Source organism: Aquarana catesbeiana, linkage group LG03 (genome assembly GCF_042186555.1).
Source record: "Aquarana catesbeiana isolate 2022-GZ linkage group LG03, ASM4218655v1, whole genome shotgun sequence".
NCBI lineage: Eukaryota > Metazoa > Chordata > Amphibia > Anura > Ranidae > Aquarana > Aquarana catesbeiana.
In genome coordinates, this window is record NC_133326.1 from 386,875,913 (window position 1) to 386,893,207 (window position 17,295).

Genomic DNA, 17,295 nt, shown 5'->3' on the forward strand with positions numbered 1-17,295 from the left:
GTTGCAGCCATAATGTGAATGTAAAGCTTCCTCCTCTCTTCCAGCAAGCAAGGGTAGAGGTTAGAGTAGCACATGACTTCTAGGTCTGTTATATTTAGCATTACCCTTGTGTGAATGTAGAAATTTCCTTATGACACTTGATGAGCATACAGTTTCCTTCTGTATGGGATGCTGCTTTATGCATTTCCAGAAATCCCTTTTGTACCTGTAGTGTATGGCAAGCCATGGGTTTCAAGTTTATGATAATGGATCTGTGTTAAGCAACACCCACATACTTTACCCAGCAAGGATCGTATTTGTTGGGCTTGGGAACCCTATATTTTATTGCAGTTTTATGCAGTCAAATTTATTTTCCCTGCTAGAAGATCTCAGCTTGGGAGAACTCAAGTGCACTTCAGTTATTTCACTTAGAATAGTTCCGTCATATGTAAACTATCCAGCTAAAGTACAGAGCAGGCAACAAAACAAACAAGTAAACAATGATGTCATAAGAAGATCATGATTTGATATCCAATTTTCATTCCCACTTTGTAAGTACTCCATGTCCATGGACATACTCTATATTTGAATTGAGTGCAGCTCAATAAACCATGACAAACTGGTTCTCTAATTCAGTGTTTCTCAACCTTTTTTCCAGTCAAGGCACTATATAAAATTATGCACAATCTCAAGTAAGGCACCCCATTGTGAAAAAAAACAAACAAAAAACCCTTAAACTAATAGTTTTTCATACAGCAGCAACAACCACACACGTAGGATACCCAACATTATAGGTGATTTATTCTTACAAAGCAAATACACTTTTGTGCATTGGTACTGACTAGAATTTCAGCATTTGTTCTCCCTCATCCCCCCCCCCCCCCCCCCAGCTTTCATAGCATGCTTATGGGGACATCCTTGTTATCAGCCGATGACATCAGTGGTGGTTAGGATTCTGGTGGCTGGCCCAATCTGCCCAAGCTTGTAATTTTGTACAATGAAAACCTGTGAGTGAAGGGTTAGTGTGTGGGTGTGGCGCTGTCCTAATTCATAGAATACTTTGGTAGATTGTGTGTAGCCAAATCCCATATGTAAAGTCGCATATAAAGTATAGACAAAATTGTAAATAATTCAACGAAAATAAAACCAAATATAAAACAGCAAAGTGACCCCCTTTGGAGTGTGTAGGTGTAACGTTGTCCTAGTTTAAAAAATACTTTATAAGTCGTGTGTAACCAAATCCCACATGTAAAGTCGCATGTAAATTATAAACAAAATAGCATATAGCAAATTTAACGGCTAGGTTGGCCCCCTTTGAATTGGGGGAGGGGGAGGATGAAATAAAAAAATGACTTTAGCCAAAACTATTCCATCTGCATAAAAACCCCATATAGTGATTGATTTAAAAGTTTTTGACAAACATAACATTGCTGAATAATTACATAGGTTAAATCGTGACTAGTGCTCAGTGCAGCTTAAGTGAAAAACTTGACATCTTTGTAAAACAAGGCAGGTATTTGTATTAATCTTGGTGACCAGGTGCTCGTGTCTTGTGATCATGCGGACACTCACCAGCTTCTTTAACCCCTGCGGAGGTAATGCGCAGTCAGTGTATGCCACTGTGCGGCAATCCACAGGCTGTTTCTGGGTCACGGTGACGTTTTAGGCATAAGAGAAGAAAGAGGAGATTCCATAGCGTAAAACCATAAAACACTCTTTATTGAATGCAGATGACAGAATGGTACTCACATTTATGCAGTTTAAAATAGGCAACCAAATGTCATCAAAACAGGAGAGCGTCAGATTTAAGTTGGTGATCCTCTGGGAGATGATGCAAAAGTGTCAAAATGGGCCACGCCCTACGCGTTTCGTCATAGGGACATCAATTGGAGCGTGCCCCCTTTGCGTCACCTCCCCTCCTTTTATACTGTGCGATGTGCTGCATGCCTGCACACCGGAAACCTCCGGCAGCCATTTTCCCTTAAGTCCGCGGCCATTTTCTTGTAGGTTCTGCAAATGGCCGCGGAGTTCGGCCTGCAAAATAGCATATACCTATCAATTGCTCTATTGGGCTTCGGTCTGCAAAATCTCTCACAAAATGGCCACGGATTTCCCTTTGTTCTATTTCCTGTTTTTACAACACTAGGGATATTCCACTAAAGGTTTATACACATGGCTCCGGTCTGCAATAGCCACATGCAAGATGGCCGCGCAAAAACCTAAGGGAAAATGGCCGCCGGAGGTTTCCGGTGTGCAGGCATGCAGCACATCGCACAGTATAAAAGGAGGGGAGGTGACGCAAAGGGGGCACGCTCCAGTTGACGTCCCTATGACGAAACGCGTAGGGCGTGGCCTATTTTGACGCTTTTGCATCATCTCCCAGAGGATCACCAACTTAAATCTGAAGCTCTCCAGTTTTGATGACATTTGGTTGCCTATTATAAACTGCTTAAATGTGAGTACCATTCTGTCATCTGCATTCAATAAAGAGTGTTTTATGGTTTTACGCTATGGAATCTCCTCTTTCTTCTCTTATGCCTAAAACGTCACTGTGACCCAGAAACAGCCTGTGGATTGCCGCACAGTGGCATACACTGTGACTGAGCATTACCCCCGCAGGGGTTAAAGAAGCTGCCTAAAACGTCACTGTGACCCAGAAACAGCCTGTGGATTGCCGCACAGTGGCATACACTGACTGCGCATTACCCCCGCAGGGGTTAAAGAAGCTGGTGAGTGTCCGCATGATCACAAGACACGAGCACCTGGTCACCAAGATTAATACAAATACCTGCCTTGTTTTACAAAGATGTCAAGTTTTTCACTTAAGCTGCACTGAGCACTAGTCACGATTTAACCTATGTAATTATTCAGCAATGTTATGTTTGTCAATCACTATATGGGGTTTTTATGCGGATGGAATAGCTTTGGCTAAAGTCATTTTTTGATTTCATCCCCTGTTCCCCTTCCCCCTCCCCCAATTCAAAGGGGGCCAACCTAGCCGTTAAATTTGCTATATGCTATTTTGTTTATAATTTACATGCGATTTTACATGTGGGATTTGGCTACACACGACTTATAAAGTATTTTTTAAACTAGGACAACGTTACACCTACACACTCCAAAGGGGGTCACTTTGCTGTTTTATGTTAGGTTTTATTTTCGTTGAATTTTTTATTTACAATTTTGGACTATACTTTTTATGCGACTTTACATATGGGATTTGGCTACACACGATCTACCAAGTATTCTATGAATTAGGACAGCGCCACACCCACACACTAACCCTTCACTTACCTTCTGTTTTTTCCACCTTGGTGGAAATCACATCTGTGGAGGCAGCAGTCCTTTATGCGATTTCTTCCATTGTTTCCATTTTTTTCCATTTTCTCCACTTTTTTAATTTTCTGTTCCGTTGCGCGGATACACCACTCATATTTCATTACTAATGAAAACCTGTGGCTTTGATCCACCCACTGGCTTGTACACAATTTTTGGGCAATTTTTAGGCATTTTGCCAAGTCTGTGGGTGGGAGGTGGGGGCTGACACACACAAGCCTTGTTTTGGGATCCAGCCCACATGAGTTCCCTCATAGTATGTGGCTTAATATGGAGGCACTTAGCAGGGCGGAAGAGGCAGGAGCGCAAAGTAGCTCACGAAACTTCTTGTGGTGTTCTGGTTTGTACAATTTTTACTGCACATTTTGTTTTGTGTGTTTTTGCTTGCAGCAAATATGCGTGTTTGCTGCGTTTGGGGGTGCTATTAACAATGGCACCACAAGTGCGGTGCATGTTTTTCATGTGTTCAAAAACTCGCTGCTCTGCACGTGTTCCTGGAATGGACAGATGTTAATGGAGCCTTATGCAAGTTACACACCAGAAGCTTTTTTTCATTTAAATTAGCGGGCTGAGCAAAAAAAAAAAAACTGACAGATCTCCATACTAACAATAGTGATGTTTGTGCAGGGTGATGTCCCCTGCTGTGCAGAACAACACTAATCTATGTTCGCAGTCATTGGCTGCCAGCGCTGATTGGATGCTGGCGTGCCCATTTGATCAGACAGCTGTACACATGGGCTAAAAGTTGGCCGGTTCTTACTGGACCAACTGTTTTTTGACTGATTTTCAGCTTGTGTGTACCCAGCTTTAATATTAAATAATTTCACGAAAAAAACCAGCATATATATTTCTGTATCTGCAGTCTGACTGCATTCCCATAATAGTGAAGGTTCATTTGGGCTTTAAAGTGTGTGAGGTCTTGGTTTCAGAATGTGATGTCACAGAAACCTGTCAGAATTCAGGAATGTTGCTAGTGCATTGTTTTCTCCGGCGCTTTCTTTGCTTTTCATTTTTAGTTTTGCCGTCTTTTACAGATATTTGATACTAAACTTGTATTCAGAACAGTCCACGCAACAGAGTTGGAGCAAAGCACCTTTTTGTCATTTATTGCAACAATCTGTCCTTAATTCTTTTATATTTATGCCTTGTACCTTTTTTTTTTTTTTTTTTTTTTTTTTTTTTTTTTTCTGAAAAATGGCTTTAAATGCAGTTGTATATTTCTATCCCTGAGTATGCCAAAGTATTGCTGTGCTACAGGCAGCAAGCTCCATTTTCGCGCAGAGATTTGTGAAGTGCTTGAAATGAACAGAAAGCGTTTCAAGGATTGGTTGGCACTAGTGCCTCAGATCCAGGTGGCAAGCACTGACAGCTCCATGTCACATGGTGGCTGTCGTTGCCTGCTTTTCTGTTTGTCTGGCTCGCCTTTCAGCAGAACACAGGCATCCTGCTGCTCCCAAGAATGTCACCCATGGAGGTGGAGGATAAGAAGGGACAGAATTACAGCAAAGGCATCTTCAGCTTGCAGCCTCCACACTCCCTTAACATTGATCTGTCTGACACTTTTTGGCTGAGAACACGCACTGTCACATCTGCCAAGAGATCATAGTCAGGTGGTTGAAGAGACATGAGATTTGTTTAAGAAGTGACAGAGAAACTCAGCTGGCACACGGCTCGGTCAGCACAGAGTTTTGTCTCTGCTAATTAGCAGAGTCTTAGGGTGCCTTCAGAAAGCATCACGTACAAGAATTAAAGAAGAGCACGACTGTTTGCAACCTCTCAAGAATCAATGGCTCTTGGTGTGAAAGTAAAGACTGTACCGCTGGCAGCAGATGTTTTTAAGGTGTCTCTTCTGATGTCGATGGTGCTGTGCAGCTTAATACACAACATGGACAGCATATTGTTCAAGCTCCAGCTCTCCGTTTATCACATGCCAACCTTTTTGTTTTGGCTTAATCTGGCCTATTGCTATTTTTAACGATCGGTTGGCTCCTGAGTGATTTTCCTTTTTTTTTATTCTTTTTTTTTTTAATTCAATCGCCTCTCCTTTTTTTGAGAGAGGAAAGCTGCATACAAGGCGAGATGCAGACCAGGTACTCTGAATATAGCTGATATTTCTAAAGTTTAATAGTACAACTGTATAGAGTATAGCTGATACTTGATTGTAGAAAGATCATCATTCTTTTTTTTTAATTTTTACATATAATACATTTGGTGCTTTTATATATATATATATATATATATATATATATATATATATATATATATATAGATATTTTCCTTTTTTATTTTTTTTTTATTTTTATTTTTTTTTACTAGAATAGTTTTTAATTTAGCAAATAACATGTGACATTCATTTTTAAATAATTTTGTTCATTACTGAGTCATTGCTGGTAGTTATGCCGTGAGTGTTTAAAGGAGGCTTTGGGTCTCATTTCTAAAACTGTGGAGAAAAGGGGTTTGTTTCCGATAGCAATCCATAAAATCTCAAATGGCAGTGAAGCACTTTTTTGGTGGCAGTCTCATCATCATCTTTTTTTTTTTTTTTTTTTCTTCTTTTTCCTAGACTAGCCCAGTTTCATATTGGAATATATGCGGCAAGCAAACATTTGTCATTTGTAGTGGAAACCTTGAGTCTTTATGGTGGTACAGTAGCTTTCTGCTATGGCAAGCTACTGAACAAGACCAATTGCTGTTGAAAAAAGCTTTATTTCTGGTGATTTAAATCCTGACTTGAGCTAAAGCATGTACATATCTATGAGAATTTTAGAAACGGCACTAGCATGGCAAGCATGCAAAGCAGATAAGCCTTGGGGATCTATAAATACAGTAGGTGCGTAGATTCTTTAAAAATAGTCTTTAGATTTGTCCATTAGGGCACTGGGTTCATACCCAAAGTGGCACAGTCATAGATACTTAGGAACTTCACTGCTTTAACTGCACACAACATGGAGCATGTTGGGAAAAGAATTCCAAGAAGTCAGAAGTGTATGTTGCTGAAGAATCAGTGTGGACAGGGTCTGATAAAGCAGCGTTGTGTGGTCAAAGGAGATAACTGCACAATGACGCTTCCTGCTGGATTCTCTCTAGAAGCTCCGTGACTGAGCTGCTGGTCACAGACTGGGGACCAGAACTAGGCACTAATTGAACAGCTAACATACTGTCTGTTCAGTCAGAACAGTAGTACTAGTACCCTAGAAAATTTCATTTTTTTTTTTTTTTCTTGTATAACTGTTTAATTAAAACAAGTTCATTGCTGACATCAGTTGTCATGCTTATAGTTGGCAAAATTCCTTCTAGTGTTTAACGAGATAAACTGCAATCCAGTCTTATGACAGTGATAACCATGTCATAATACAAAGTAATACTTTTCTGTTTTGAGGAATTCTAGATCGGGACGCATACAGTGCTGGCAAAAATCATGGATACTTTTGGAAATTGTAATGTTTTGCAACTTTGCAGGCGTGTAGGAAATGTTGTTATTTTGCGCAAAATGCAAATGTTTAAATGTCAATTTAAAGACCATTTAATTCTGAATTCAATACAAAAACCAGAATTCAGATATATGCAGCTACAGGCATCATCCCGGTTTTGTTTTTTACAGGAGGCAATAAGCCATCTTGAGCAGCTAATTAGCTGCTTGATTGCTTTTACAGGCAATGGGAGGGGTCGCCCCCTCCTGCCACCCACTAGTGTCTCTTCAGGATGTCCGACCCACCAGACGATATGTTATGTTACGTTGGGTATCTATTTACTCGGCATAACACCATGTTTTATATTTTACCAAGTAATTGGGTATTATATTGTGGTTGTGTGCATTAAAATTCATTAACGTAATTTTTTACAAAAAATTTGTGTTCAAGAAACTGCGCAAATCCATAAATAAAAAAAAAATGCAAAACCTACCATTTCTATTCTCTAGGCCTAGGGCCTCTGCTTAAAATATATATAATGTTTGGCGGTTCTAAGTAATTTTCTAGCAAAAGAAAATAATTTTTACGTGTAAACAAAAAGTAGCAGAAAAGACCTGCTCTTCACACTTTTGTGTTTCTTTTTTAGACTAAAGTAAGCATAACTTTTTTGTACTGCATATATTTGAATTCTATTTTTATATTGAATTCAGCATTAAAATGTCTTTAAAGTGACATATAAACATTTGGTGCAAAATAACATTTCCTATAAGCCTGCAAGGTTGCAAAACAAAAACATTTCCAAGTGTGTTCACATTTTTTTGGCATCTCTATTAATTTCCTGACTGAATGGCGATTGTATTATGTTAGCTTTTTTTCTGAGATCTGCAAACTATAAACCTATTGGCATGTTTGGGGATCAAGGGTGCAGTGTGGATCTGGCAGCTAACATGGGAATGTAGTGGATTTGATACCAATATGTGTTCAGTTAGGCTGCATAGGTTCTCAACCTGTGGCCCTCCAGCTGTTGCAGAATTACAAGTCCCATGAGGCATTAAAAAGGTGTCAGTTAAACAAACATGACTCCCAAAAGTCCCTGCTCAGCTCTTTATATAAACACATAGATGTCTTAAAAAATCCAGCAATGGCTTCTCACTTAGAAAATTAAACACTCTATACCAACTGGTATGTGATTATTTTGGCATTGTGACCTTCATTAACTACTTTCCGACTAGCCGCTGTAGCTGTATGGCAGCCGCTTTTTTAAGGGCTATAGGGAGCGCGGTGCGACCCCAGAGCCAGTGCACGTGGCTGGCAGTCGCGATTTCCACCTGTGACCCGCGATCGCTCCTCAGAGAGCCAGAACGGGAATCTATCCATGTTAACAGACAGATCCCCATTCTTTCAGGGAAGTAATGAGAGATCTGCTGTTCCTAGTGATCAGGAACAGCGCTCTCTCTACTCCCTGTCAGTACACTCCCTCAAAGTTATAAAAACCTCCCAGGGAACACGTTTAACCTCTTGATCGCCCCCTAGTGTTAACCCCTTCCCTGACAGTGACATTTATACAGTAATCCATGGCTATTTTTAGCTCTGATCACTGTATAAATGTCAATGGTCCCTTATAAGTGTCAAAAGTGTCCAATCTGCCCGTGGCAATGTTGCAGTCCCGCTAAAAATCGCTGAGCCCCGCCTTACTAGTAAAAAAAATTGTACAATAAAAATGCCATAAATCCATCTCCTATTTTGTAGACGTTATAACTTTTTTTGCAAAATTTTTTTTTTTTTTATTTATTTTACCAAAATTATGTAGAATACATATTGGTCTAAACTGATGAAGAAATTCGTTTTTGTTTTGTTTTTTTGTAAATTCATTATAAAGTAAAAAATGTTTTTTTTCAAAATTGTTGCTCTTTTTTTTTGTTTACAGCGCAAAAAATAAAAACCGCAGAGGTGATCAAATACCACTAAAAGAAAGCTCTATTTAAAATTAAAGTTCCTTCTAATGAGTTTTTTTATCAACTTGTCCAACTGGGCTGAAGCTGCAATCTAGGAATTTTTTTGGCATCTTCTGATGATATAAAATGTATAGGGGACGTTTCTTACTTTTCTTTATTTGAAAGGTAATATAGTCCTACTCAAATCTGTTGCAAATCAAGATCAACTTTTCATAGGGGTTTCGCATCATTGTTCTTGTGTACAATTTTCTAATATCTGGTTGTAAGGGGGGAAAAAAACTAAAAAAACTGTTGATCTTTCATTATGAGGTTGTAATCCTATTTCTGTAAAGTTATTTTCTTATGTGAACAAATTGTATTTATTTATTTATAGCTGGCCATCATATGAGTTTGATCCAAGTCAGATCCGCTTGATTGTGTACCAGGACTGTGAGAAGCGAGGACGAAATGTCTTGTTTGATTCCAATGCCAAGAGAAAGACTGAGGAGCTTTCTGTTTCGGTAAGTTGCCTCTCTCCATAATTTACATTTTTAATAGTGCCATGGAGAAAGCATCTTAAAACAAAAGGAGATTTTTCAGGGCCTGGTTTTAGTGTGTCATCAGACCCAGTGGGTCCAATGTGTGCATGTTTCCCTGCAAACTAAACAATGCTTCCTTGTGTTTTTTTTGTATAATCAATCATCTGTCAACATTATTGATAGAATGTCACATTATGTCAGTGTATGCCCATTTTGTAAAACCTTTGGAGGCTTTATCTAAGTTGTATTAGTCATTCTAGACAATTTTACTCATTTTGTTAATGTAAAGTAGCATCATCATGTCAGTTATGTTCTATAGTCCTGCAGAAAATCTGATGCAGATACCAACTGCTACTGTTTTCCTAAGATCTTCAACCTCACAAGCTTCTTACTGGTCAATGGGGCCACTCTTCACATTGATTAAGCAAAAGTGATGATCAGGGGAAGCTGAGCCTGTGTCTGTCTGTTCTAGTTCAGTGACTTGGTCATTTTTGCACCCAATCACTTCTTCATGAAGTTGCTTGTAGACTTTTTTTTTTTTTTAACTTAATAGTGTAGGTTGTGCCATGATACTGAATGGCCAGATGCTGGACCTTCCAGATATATGTATATTTAATTTATACTACAATCATTAAAACCCTCTTGAGGATTAATGCACACATGGCTTAGAAAATACAGCTTTTACAGGACTTTGGCTTTTTATTTATTTTTTCCTGCCTGTAAACGCACCTCCTATGCAAGGCTGTAGGTATTTACAGGCATATTAGAAAAAGAACATTTACATGCAGAAAATGTGTGTTGGTGGGTTAATGCATTCTAATGCCCGGATTAATTAATATTCTGACCAATAGAATGCATTATTGTGTGCAATATGCGCCTTCTAACACCTTTTTAAGCAGTTTTTCTCCTGTCAGGGGAAAAGGCATTCAGGGGAGTAGAGCAAATGCTCAGTGTGTATGAGAACATACAGGTTATCTGTATTTAATCACGTGGAGTTGGAATTTGTGGTTCTGTGGCAATAAAACCTGAAAACTTTGAGGTAATCAATGCCTTATTATAGTTCCTAATAGGACGTACGCACACAAGTTTGCTCTACCAAGATATGCTTGCCCAGTGATTCATCATCTGGTGGTGTGTTGCCCCATAGCATCAAGTTAATTGCTACATTTACTATTTTGGTCTATTTTGCCGTCTATGGTCACCTGTAGGACTTGAGCAATTTGATGTAGCAGTTACCACTAATCGCCCTGGCAGTAGAAACCTGTCCCCTATCTATAGGAGATATGGAAAGCACTGTACCGTACTGTACCACTGTGATCAGCATCCCCTGAAGAAGCCCGATATAGGGGCAAAACATGTAGGGAAGTCCATTCTATATTGCTGTATCATTGTTTATGTGCCAAACTATACTTGCCATAATTTATGTCCTATTTCGATGTTTTTACTGGATGAATTTCCATCTTTCTAATTGTTCAATAAAATTGTTTATCTTTTTTATATACATTTGATAATTTCCTGTTTCCTGCACCTGAAAAATCTCCCAATCCCTCCATTTACTATTTATAGTTTTTAATAATTTACAAACATCTTCTCTTGGCAGTAAGATCTATAATGCTAATGGATCAATCTGTACAAAAGTGACATTGGGGGAATCTGTTGTCCTGAGCCATTCTGTGGCCATTACAATGAACTCCAGTGGTAAAAGCTTGATTAAAAAATCTATTCCTATTCATCTTGTAATTTGTTCCTCTCTACCATTTGGGATTTTCTCCTAATATAAATATTACACTAGATTAGACCCCTCCTTGATGTTAGTGCAGTGTTTGTGTTCTAAGAGTGTGAGTATGAGTTATATACGTGTGAGTATGCTCTGTGAGTAATAAAATTGAATTGTGTATTGTATGCAAAAGAACAGCACTAATTGTAAACCAAGTTACAGAATGATCTATAGGAATAAGTAAAAATAACTGTAAAATATAAAATAGTTTTGTTACGGTTTGAGGTTTACTTGAGGTTGAATTTGTGTGGTAATCCATAAAGTTCTTTTCCAGGTTTAAAGGAAACGTTCACCTTTTGAAAAAGATAATAAATACACATTTTTTTGCAGGTCCACCTCCTGCCTGCTGTATTGTCAAATGCCATGCAGGCAGCGTCTCTCTGGTTCTGGGACGACGTCATATGACATTGTACCTGGGACACGGCGCATCACCGATCTCCGTAAAGAGCTGATGATGAGGCTCTTTACCCATGTGATCAGCTGTGTTCAATCACATGTAAACAAGGAATTGCCGGTTATCTGCATTCCTTTTTTGACAGCGTGTGAGGAGAGCCGATCAGTGGCATTTCCTCACAGGGGAGATCGGCACAGATAATCAGTGTCCTGATTATCAGTGCAGCGCCATTTAGTGCCCATCAGTGATGCCTTTCAGTGCCGTGTCATCAGTGCCCATCAGTGCAGCCTCATCAGCGCACATCCGTGAAGGAGAAAAATTACTTATTTTCAAAATTTTGTAACCGAAACAAAGAACTTTTTTTTGTTATTTCCAAAATGTTTGGTCTTTTTGCATTTTTGTTAAAAATAAAGAACCCAGTAAAAATAAAAAAAACCCAGTGGGGATTAAATATGACCAAAATAAATCTCTATCTGTCTCAAAAAATGATAAAAATGTTGTTTGGGTACAGTGTTGCATCACTGCGCAATTGTCATTCAAAGTGTGACAGCGCTGAAAGCTGAAAATTGGCCTGGGCAGGAAGAGGGTAAAAGTGCCCAGTAAGCAAGTAGGTAATAAAAAACATATTAATGCCCAGTATCAAACAGATGGAGTGGTCAGGTTGACATCTATTGTGCTAAGTCACCTCCGATATTCCTCAGATGACTTTGGTAATCATTTGTTTTACCATCCATGTTTTATAAATGTTTTTGTGAAGAACTCTCTGGTTATAGCTCATTTATATATGTAAGTGTACTTTGTAAGGGCAACCATTAACTGTACAATTTGTGTCAGTAATTGGACCAATCCAAGCATCAATTATACTTATGGCAAAGTATAAATTAACAAAAAACAAGCAATAATGAAGCATCGTTAATTTCGTTGATTAAAAAATATTTTTGTCAGCTGCATTGTTTCAGTGATGCAAATTAAATGAAAATAAAATTCAGTTTCAATTCAGATGACTAAAGTACAACTAAAACTGAAATGGCATTTTAGTCAAAAGGCTATGATTAACCACTTAAAGACCAGCCTCATTTTGAGATTTTGGTGTTTACATGTTTAAAACAGTTTTTTTTGCTAGAAAATTGCTTAGAACCCCCAAACATTATATAAAATGGCGGTCATTGCGATACTTTTTTTTTTCACACCCTATTTGCGCAGCGGTCTTACAAGCGCACATTTTTTGGAAAAAAATCACTTTTTTGAATAAAAAAATAAGGCAACAGTAAAGTTAGCCCATTTTTTTTTTTTATATATTATGAAAGATAATGTTACGCCGAGTAACTTGATACCCAACATGTCATGCTTCAAAATTACGCCTGCTCGTGGAATCGAAAAATCTCCATAGGCGTCATTTAAAAAATTCTATAGGTTGCATGTTTTGCGTTACAGAGGAGGTCTAGGGCTAGAATTATTTCTCTTGCTCCAACGATTGCGACGATACCTCACATGTGTGATTTGACCACCATTTTCATATGCGGATGCTACTCGCGTATGCGTTCACTTCTGTGCGCAAGCCCGTCGGGACGGGGTGTTCTAAAATTTTTTTTTTCTTATTTATTTTATTTTATTTTTACTGTTTATAAAAAATTGGATCACTTTTATTCCTATTGCAAGGAATGTAAACATCCCTTGTAATAGAAAAAAGCATGACAGGTCCTCCTAAATATGAGATCTGGGGTCAAAAAGTCCACAGATCTCATATTTGGACTTAAATGCAATAAAAAGAAATTGTCATTTGAAAAAACTACATTGAAAAAATGTGGCTTTAAGTGGTATGGGCGGAAGTGACGTTTTTTCAGTGTCAGACGCAGTCGCCTCCGCCGCTGCCGACGGCTCTGGTAAGCGGCGGAGAGCACCGGTTCGCGGCGGGATCGGGGCCCCCTCTCCCGCCACCGATTTAAAAGTGATCTTGCGACGAATCCGCCGCAGAGACCACTTTTATTTTGTCGCCGACCGCCTGCTGGAGACGAGGATACTGGGGTTATGGCAGCTAGCTGCTGCCATAACAACGATATCCTCCTTCAAACAGCCCCCGTAAAACTGCGGTGGGCGGTCCGTAAGTGGTTAAAACTATATCGAAATTTGACATCAAAATGAACAGTGGTCAAAAAGCACTAGCGTATCCTTTTTTTTTTTTACGAAACTTGGTTTTATTTATAAAGATGATACTTGTTTTCATTATTAACCGAGAACTGTTAACGTTTTAATATTCCGGAAATTCAGTGGATATAAAAATGTCTACACACCCCTGTTAAATTGTCAGGTTTCTGTGATGTAAAAACATGAGACAAAACTAAATAATTTCAGAACTTTTTCCACCTTAAGGACTATCTGTATGGCTGAAATCGCATCGCACAGAGATCATATGTGATTTGCAGTGCGGCGCGAATCACATGCGATGTTGGACATCGCACCAGTGGGAACCGTCCCTTAATGTGACCTATAAACTTTACAACTCAATTGAACAACAAACTGAAATCTTTTTGGTAGAGAGAAGTAAAAATAAAAAAACAAAATAATATGGTTGCATACGTGTGCACACCCTTAAACTTATGCCCCATACACACGGTCGGATTTTCCGCCGGAAAATGTGTGATAGGACCTTGTTGTCGGAAATTCCGACCGTGTGTAGGCTCCATCACACATTTTCCATCGGCTTTTCCGACACACACAAAGTTTGAGAGCAGGATATAAAATTTTCCGACAACAAAATCCGTTGTCGGAAATTCCGATCGTGTGTACACAAATCCGACGGACAAAGTGCCACGCAAGCTCAGAATAAATAAAGAGATGAAAGCTATTGGCCACTGCCCCGTTTATAATCCCAACGTACGTGTTTTACGTCACCGCGTTTAGAACGATCTGATTTTCCGACAACTTTGTGTGACCGTGTGTATGCAAGACAAGTTTGAGCCAACATCCGTAGGAAAAAATCCATGGATTTTGTTGTCGGAATGTCCAAACAAAGTCCGACCGTGTATACGGGGCATAATACTTTGCTGAAACACCTTTTGATTTTATTACAGCACTCAGTCTTTTTGGGTAGGAGTCTTATCAGCAGGGCACATCTTGACTTGGCAATATTTGCCCACTCTTCTTTGCAAAAACACTCCAAATCTGTCAGATTGCAAGGGCATCTCCTATGCACAGCCCTCTTCAGATCTCCCCACAGATTTTCAATCTGATTCAGGTCTGGGCTCTGGCTGGGCCATTCCAAAACTTTAATCTTCTTCTGGTGAAGCCATTCCTTTGTTAATTTGGATATATGCTTTGGGTCATTGTCATGCTGAAAGATGAAGTTCCTTTTCATGTTCAGCTTTCTAGCAGAAGCCTGAAGGTTTTGGGCCAATATTGACTGGTATTTGGAACGGTTCATAATTTCCTCTACCTTTTTTACTAAGGCCCTGGATCCAGCTGAAGAAAAGGATGATGCTGCCACCACCATGCTTCACTGTGGGTATGGTGTTCTTTTGGTGATGTGCAGTGTTGTCTTTGTGCCAAATATATCTTTTGGAATTATGGCCAAAAAGTTCAACCTTGGTTTCATCGGACCACAACACATTTTCCCACATGCTTTTGGGAGACTTCAGATGTGTTTTTGCAAAATTTAGCCGGGCCTGGAAGTAAAGGCTTCCATCTTGCCACTCTACTCCATAGTCCAGACATATGAAGAATACGGCGCTTGTTGTCACATGTGCCACACAGCCAGTACTTGTCAGATATTCTTGGTAGTCTCCCTTACCAGTTTTCTTCTCGTCTTTTCATCAATTTTGGAGGGACGTCCAGTTCTTGGTAATGTCACTGTTGTGCCATATTTTCTCCACTTGATGATGACTGTCTTCACTGTGTTCCATGTCTACCATATGTACCATATCTAATGCCTTGGAAATTCTTTTGTACCCTTCTCCTGACTAATACCTTTTTTAACAATGAGATCCCTCTGATGCTTTGGAAGCTCTCTGTGGACCATGGCTTTTGCTGTAGGGTGCGACTAAGAAAATGTCAGGAAAGACCTACTAGAACAGCTGAACTTTATTTGGGGTTAATCAGAGGCACTCTAAATGATGGCAGGTGTGCACTTATGCACACTTATGACACCACATTATTTTATTTTTATTTAAAAAATAAAAAATAAAGTTGCACTTCTGTTTGTCAAAAAGCAATATTTTTGTTTATGATACTGGAGATTTTAGTTGACTAAAATACCGCTCAAATTATGACAATTCAGATGACTGAAATATGGCTAAAACTAAAATGGCATTTAAATGGCATTTAAGTCTAAGGCCCCTTTCACACTGGGGCGGTTTGCAGGCGTTAAACAGCCTCCGCTGTTTGTTCAGTGTGAAAGCCCGTGCGGTGCGCTGGCAGGACGGTAAAAAAAGTCCTGCAAGCCGCATCTTTGGAGCGGTGAAGGAGCGGTGTGTTCACTGCTCCTGCCCATTGAAATCAATGGGACAGCGCGGCTATACCGCGGTAATACCGCGGCTATAGCCGCGCTGTACGAGCGGGTTTAACCCTTTTTCGGCCGCCAGCGGGGGTTAAATACAGCCGCAAAAACGACGGTAAAATAGCGCTAAAAATAGCGCTGTTTTACCGCCGACGCCCCCACCACCCCAGTGTGAAAGGGGCCTAAAGACTATGACTAAAACTAAATAGAAATTTGACATCAAAATGAACTCTATAATGTAGACCATATTTATGCCAAAAGTTTTTTTGTGAATTATGTGCATCTTGAAAAATTGCTGTATGATCTTTGTGAAGTATCTTAGCCACAGGTATGAACATTGCACATGACTGTTTAGGTTTTTGGTGCCAACTTTAAAGTATCTGTGCTAATTTGACATAGCAGGATTTGGATTCAGTGTAAGAATCCTTGTGCCCTTCTTCTTCATTGCCTGTGTTTTTGGACTCATTCACTCTGCTCAGACCAAAGTAGAATTTATTGCATGTAGGTGTGGAGTTTTTTAAACCTTATTTTTAGGATGTGATCTGTCACAAGACATTCAGAACTCCTCCAAAAATTCCATGACCATCAGCGAGAGGTAATTGATCACTGGCTTTTTTTAAAAGCTCACATAACTCTGTCAATGTCATGGGATGCTAATTGTTGTAATGAATCAGATTGTTTTTAAATATATTGGCATTTTTTTATTTTTTTATTTAGCAGACTCTTGTTTATCTACTAGTTAAACCTTGTTGCATCACTTTGCATCATTAACATCTTGCTATGATTGATGTGGCTCCGTATTACAGTTCTGTTACCCTGTCAGTCTCCAGTGTTTTTACAGCACTCCGTCCTACTGCAAAGGGTTAAACCAAGCTGCCAAATAACCAGACACTTCCGAACTTTTTGTGTAGCCTCATGTATATTTGCTAGAAGCCAAACCCTGTAGATTAAGATATATTTAAAATTCTATTTTTAAGCTTCTGTCTGCATTTTTCAAAACAAAACCGCATTTCATGACCTGGCCGAGGGTGCAGGCGTTCTGCCTTTGCAGCTGTTGCCACTGCTTTTGTGGCCCAGCTGGTCAGGATAAAAGGTGGCCAATCTGAATTTAGAAGGAGGAACTTTGGCAACACTGAACACTCAGTTCTTAAAGGTTTGTGAACCCGTATACATTTTCAGCTAGTATGGCTCATAAAAAGTGAACTGATCCTCATGTTGGTTGTGACCAAATTGTTGGCCTTGGGTGGTAATAATTCACTTTGTTCATAGGCATCAGTCAGCAGAAAGGTGTAAGTACTGGTCAGCACCGATTGCCAGAGTTCTACGTTTTAAGCATGATTTGTAGCTTGGAAGTCGCTGACAGGTAGTATCCGGAATATGCTGACTGCTGCCCTGCTGGATTCAGCTATTCCACACTAAGGATCATATGGCTCG

General features: G+C 39.4%; 1 protein-coding gene across 2 annotated transcripts in view; it reads left to right on the forward strand.

The window, feature by feature from the left end:
• The window catches only part of FNIP1 (folliculin interacting protein 1), a 145,161-nt gene that overhangs the window by 51,541 nt on the left and 76,325 nt on the right, over positions 1 to 17,295 (forward strand). For both annotated transcript variants that reach the window (XM_073620691.1, XM_073620692.1), the window contains exon 2: positions 9,054 to 9,180. In XM_073620691.1, coding sequence (XP_073476792.1) covers positions 9,054 to 9,180 — 127 coding nt within the window. The remainder of the gene's footprint in view (positions 1 to 9,053; positions 9,181 to 17,295) is intronic.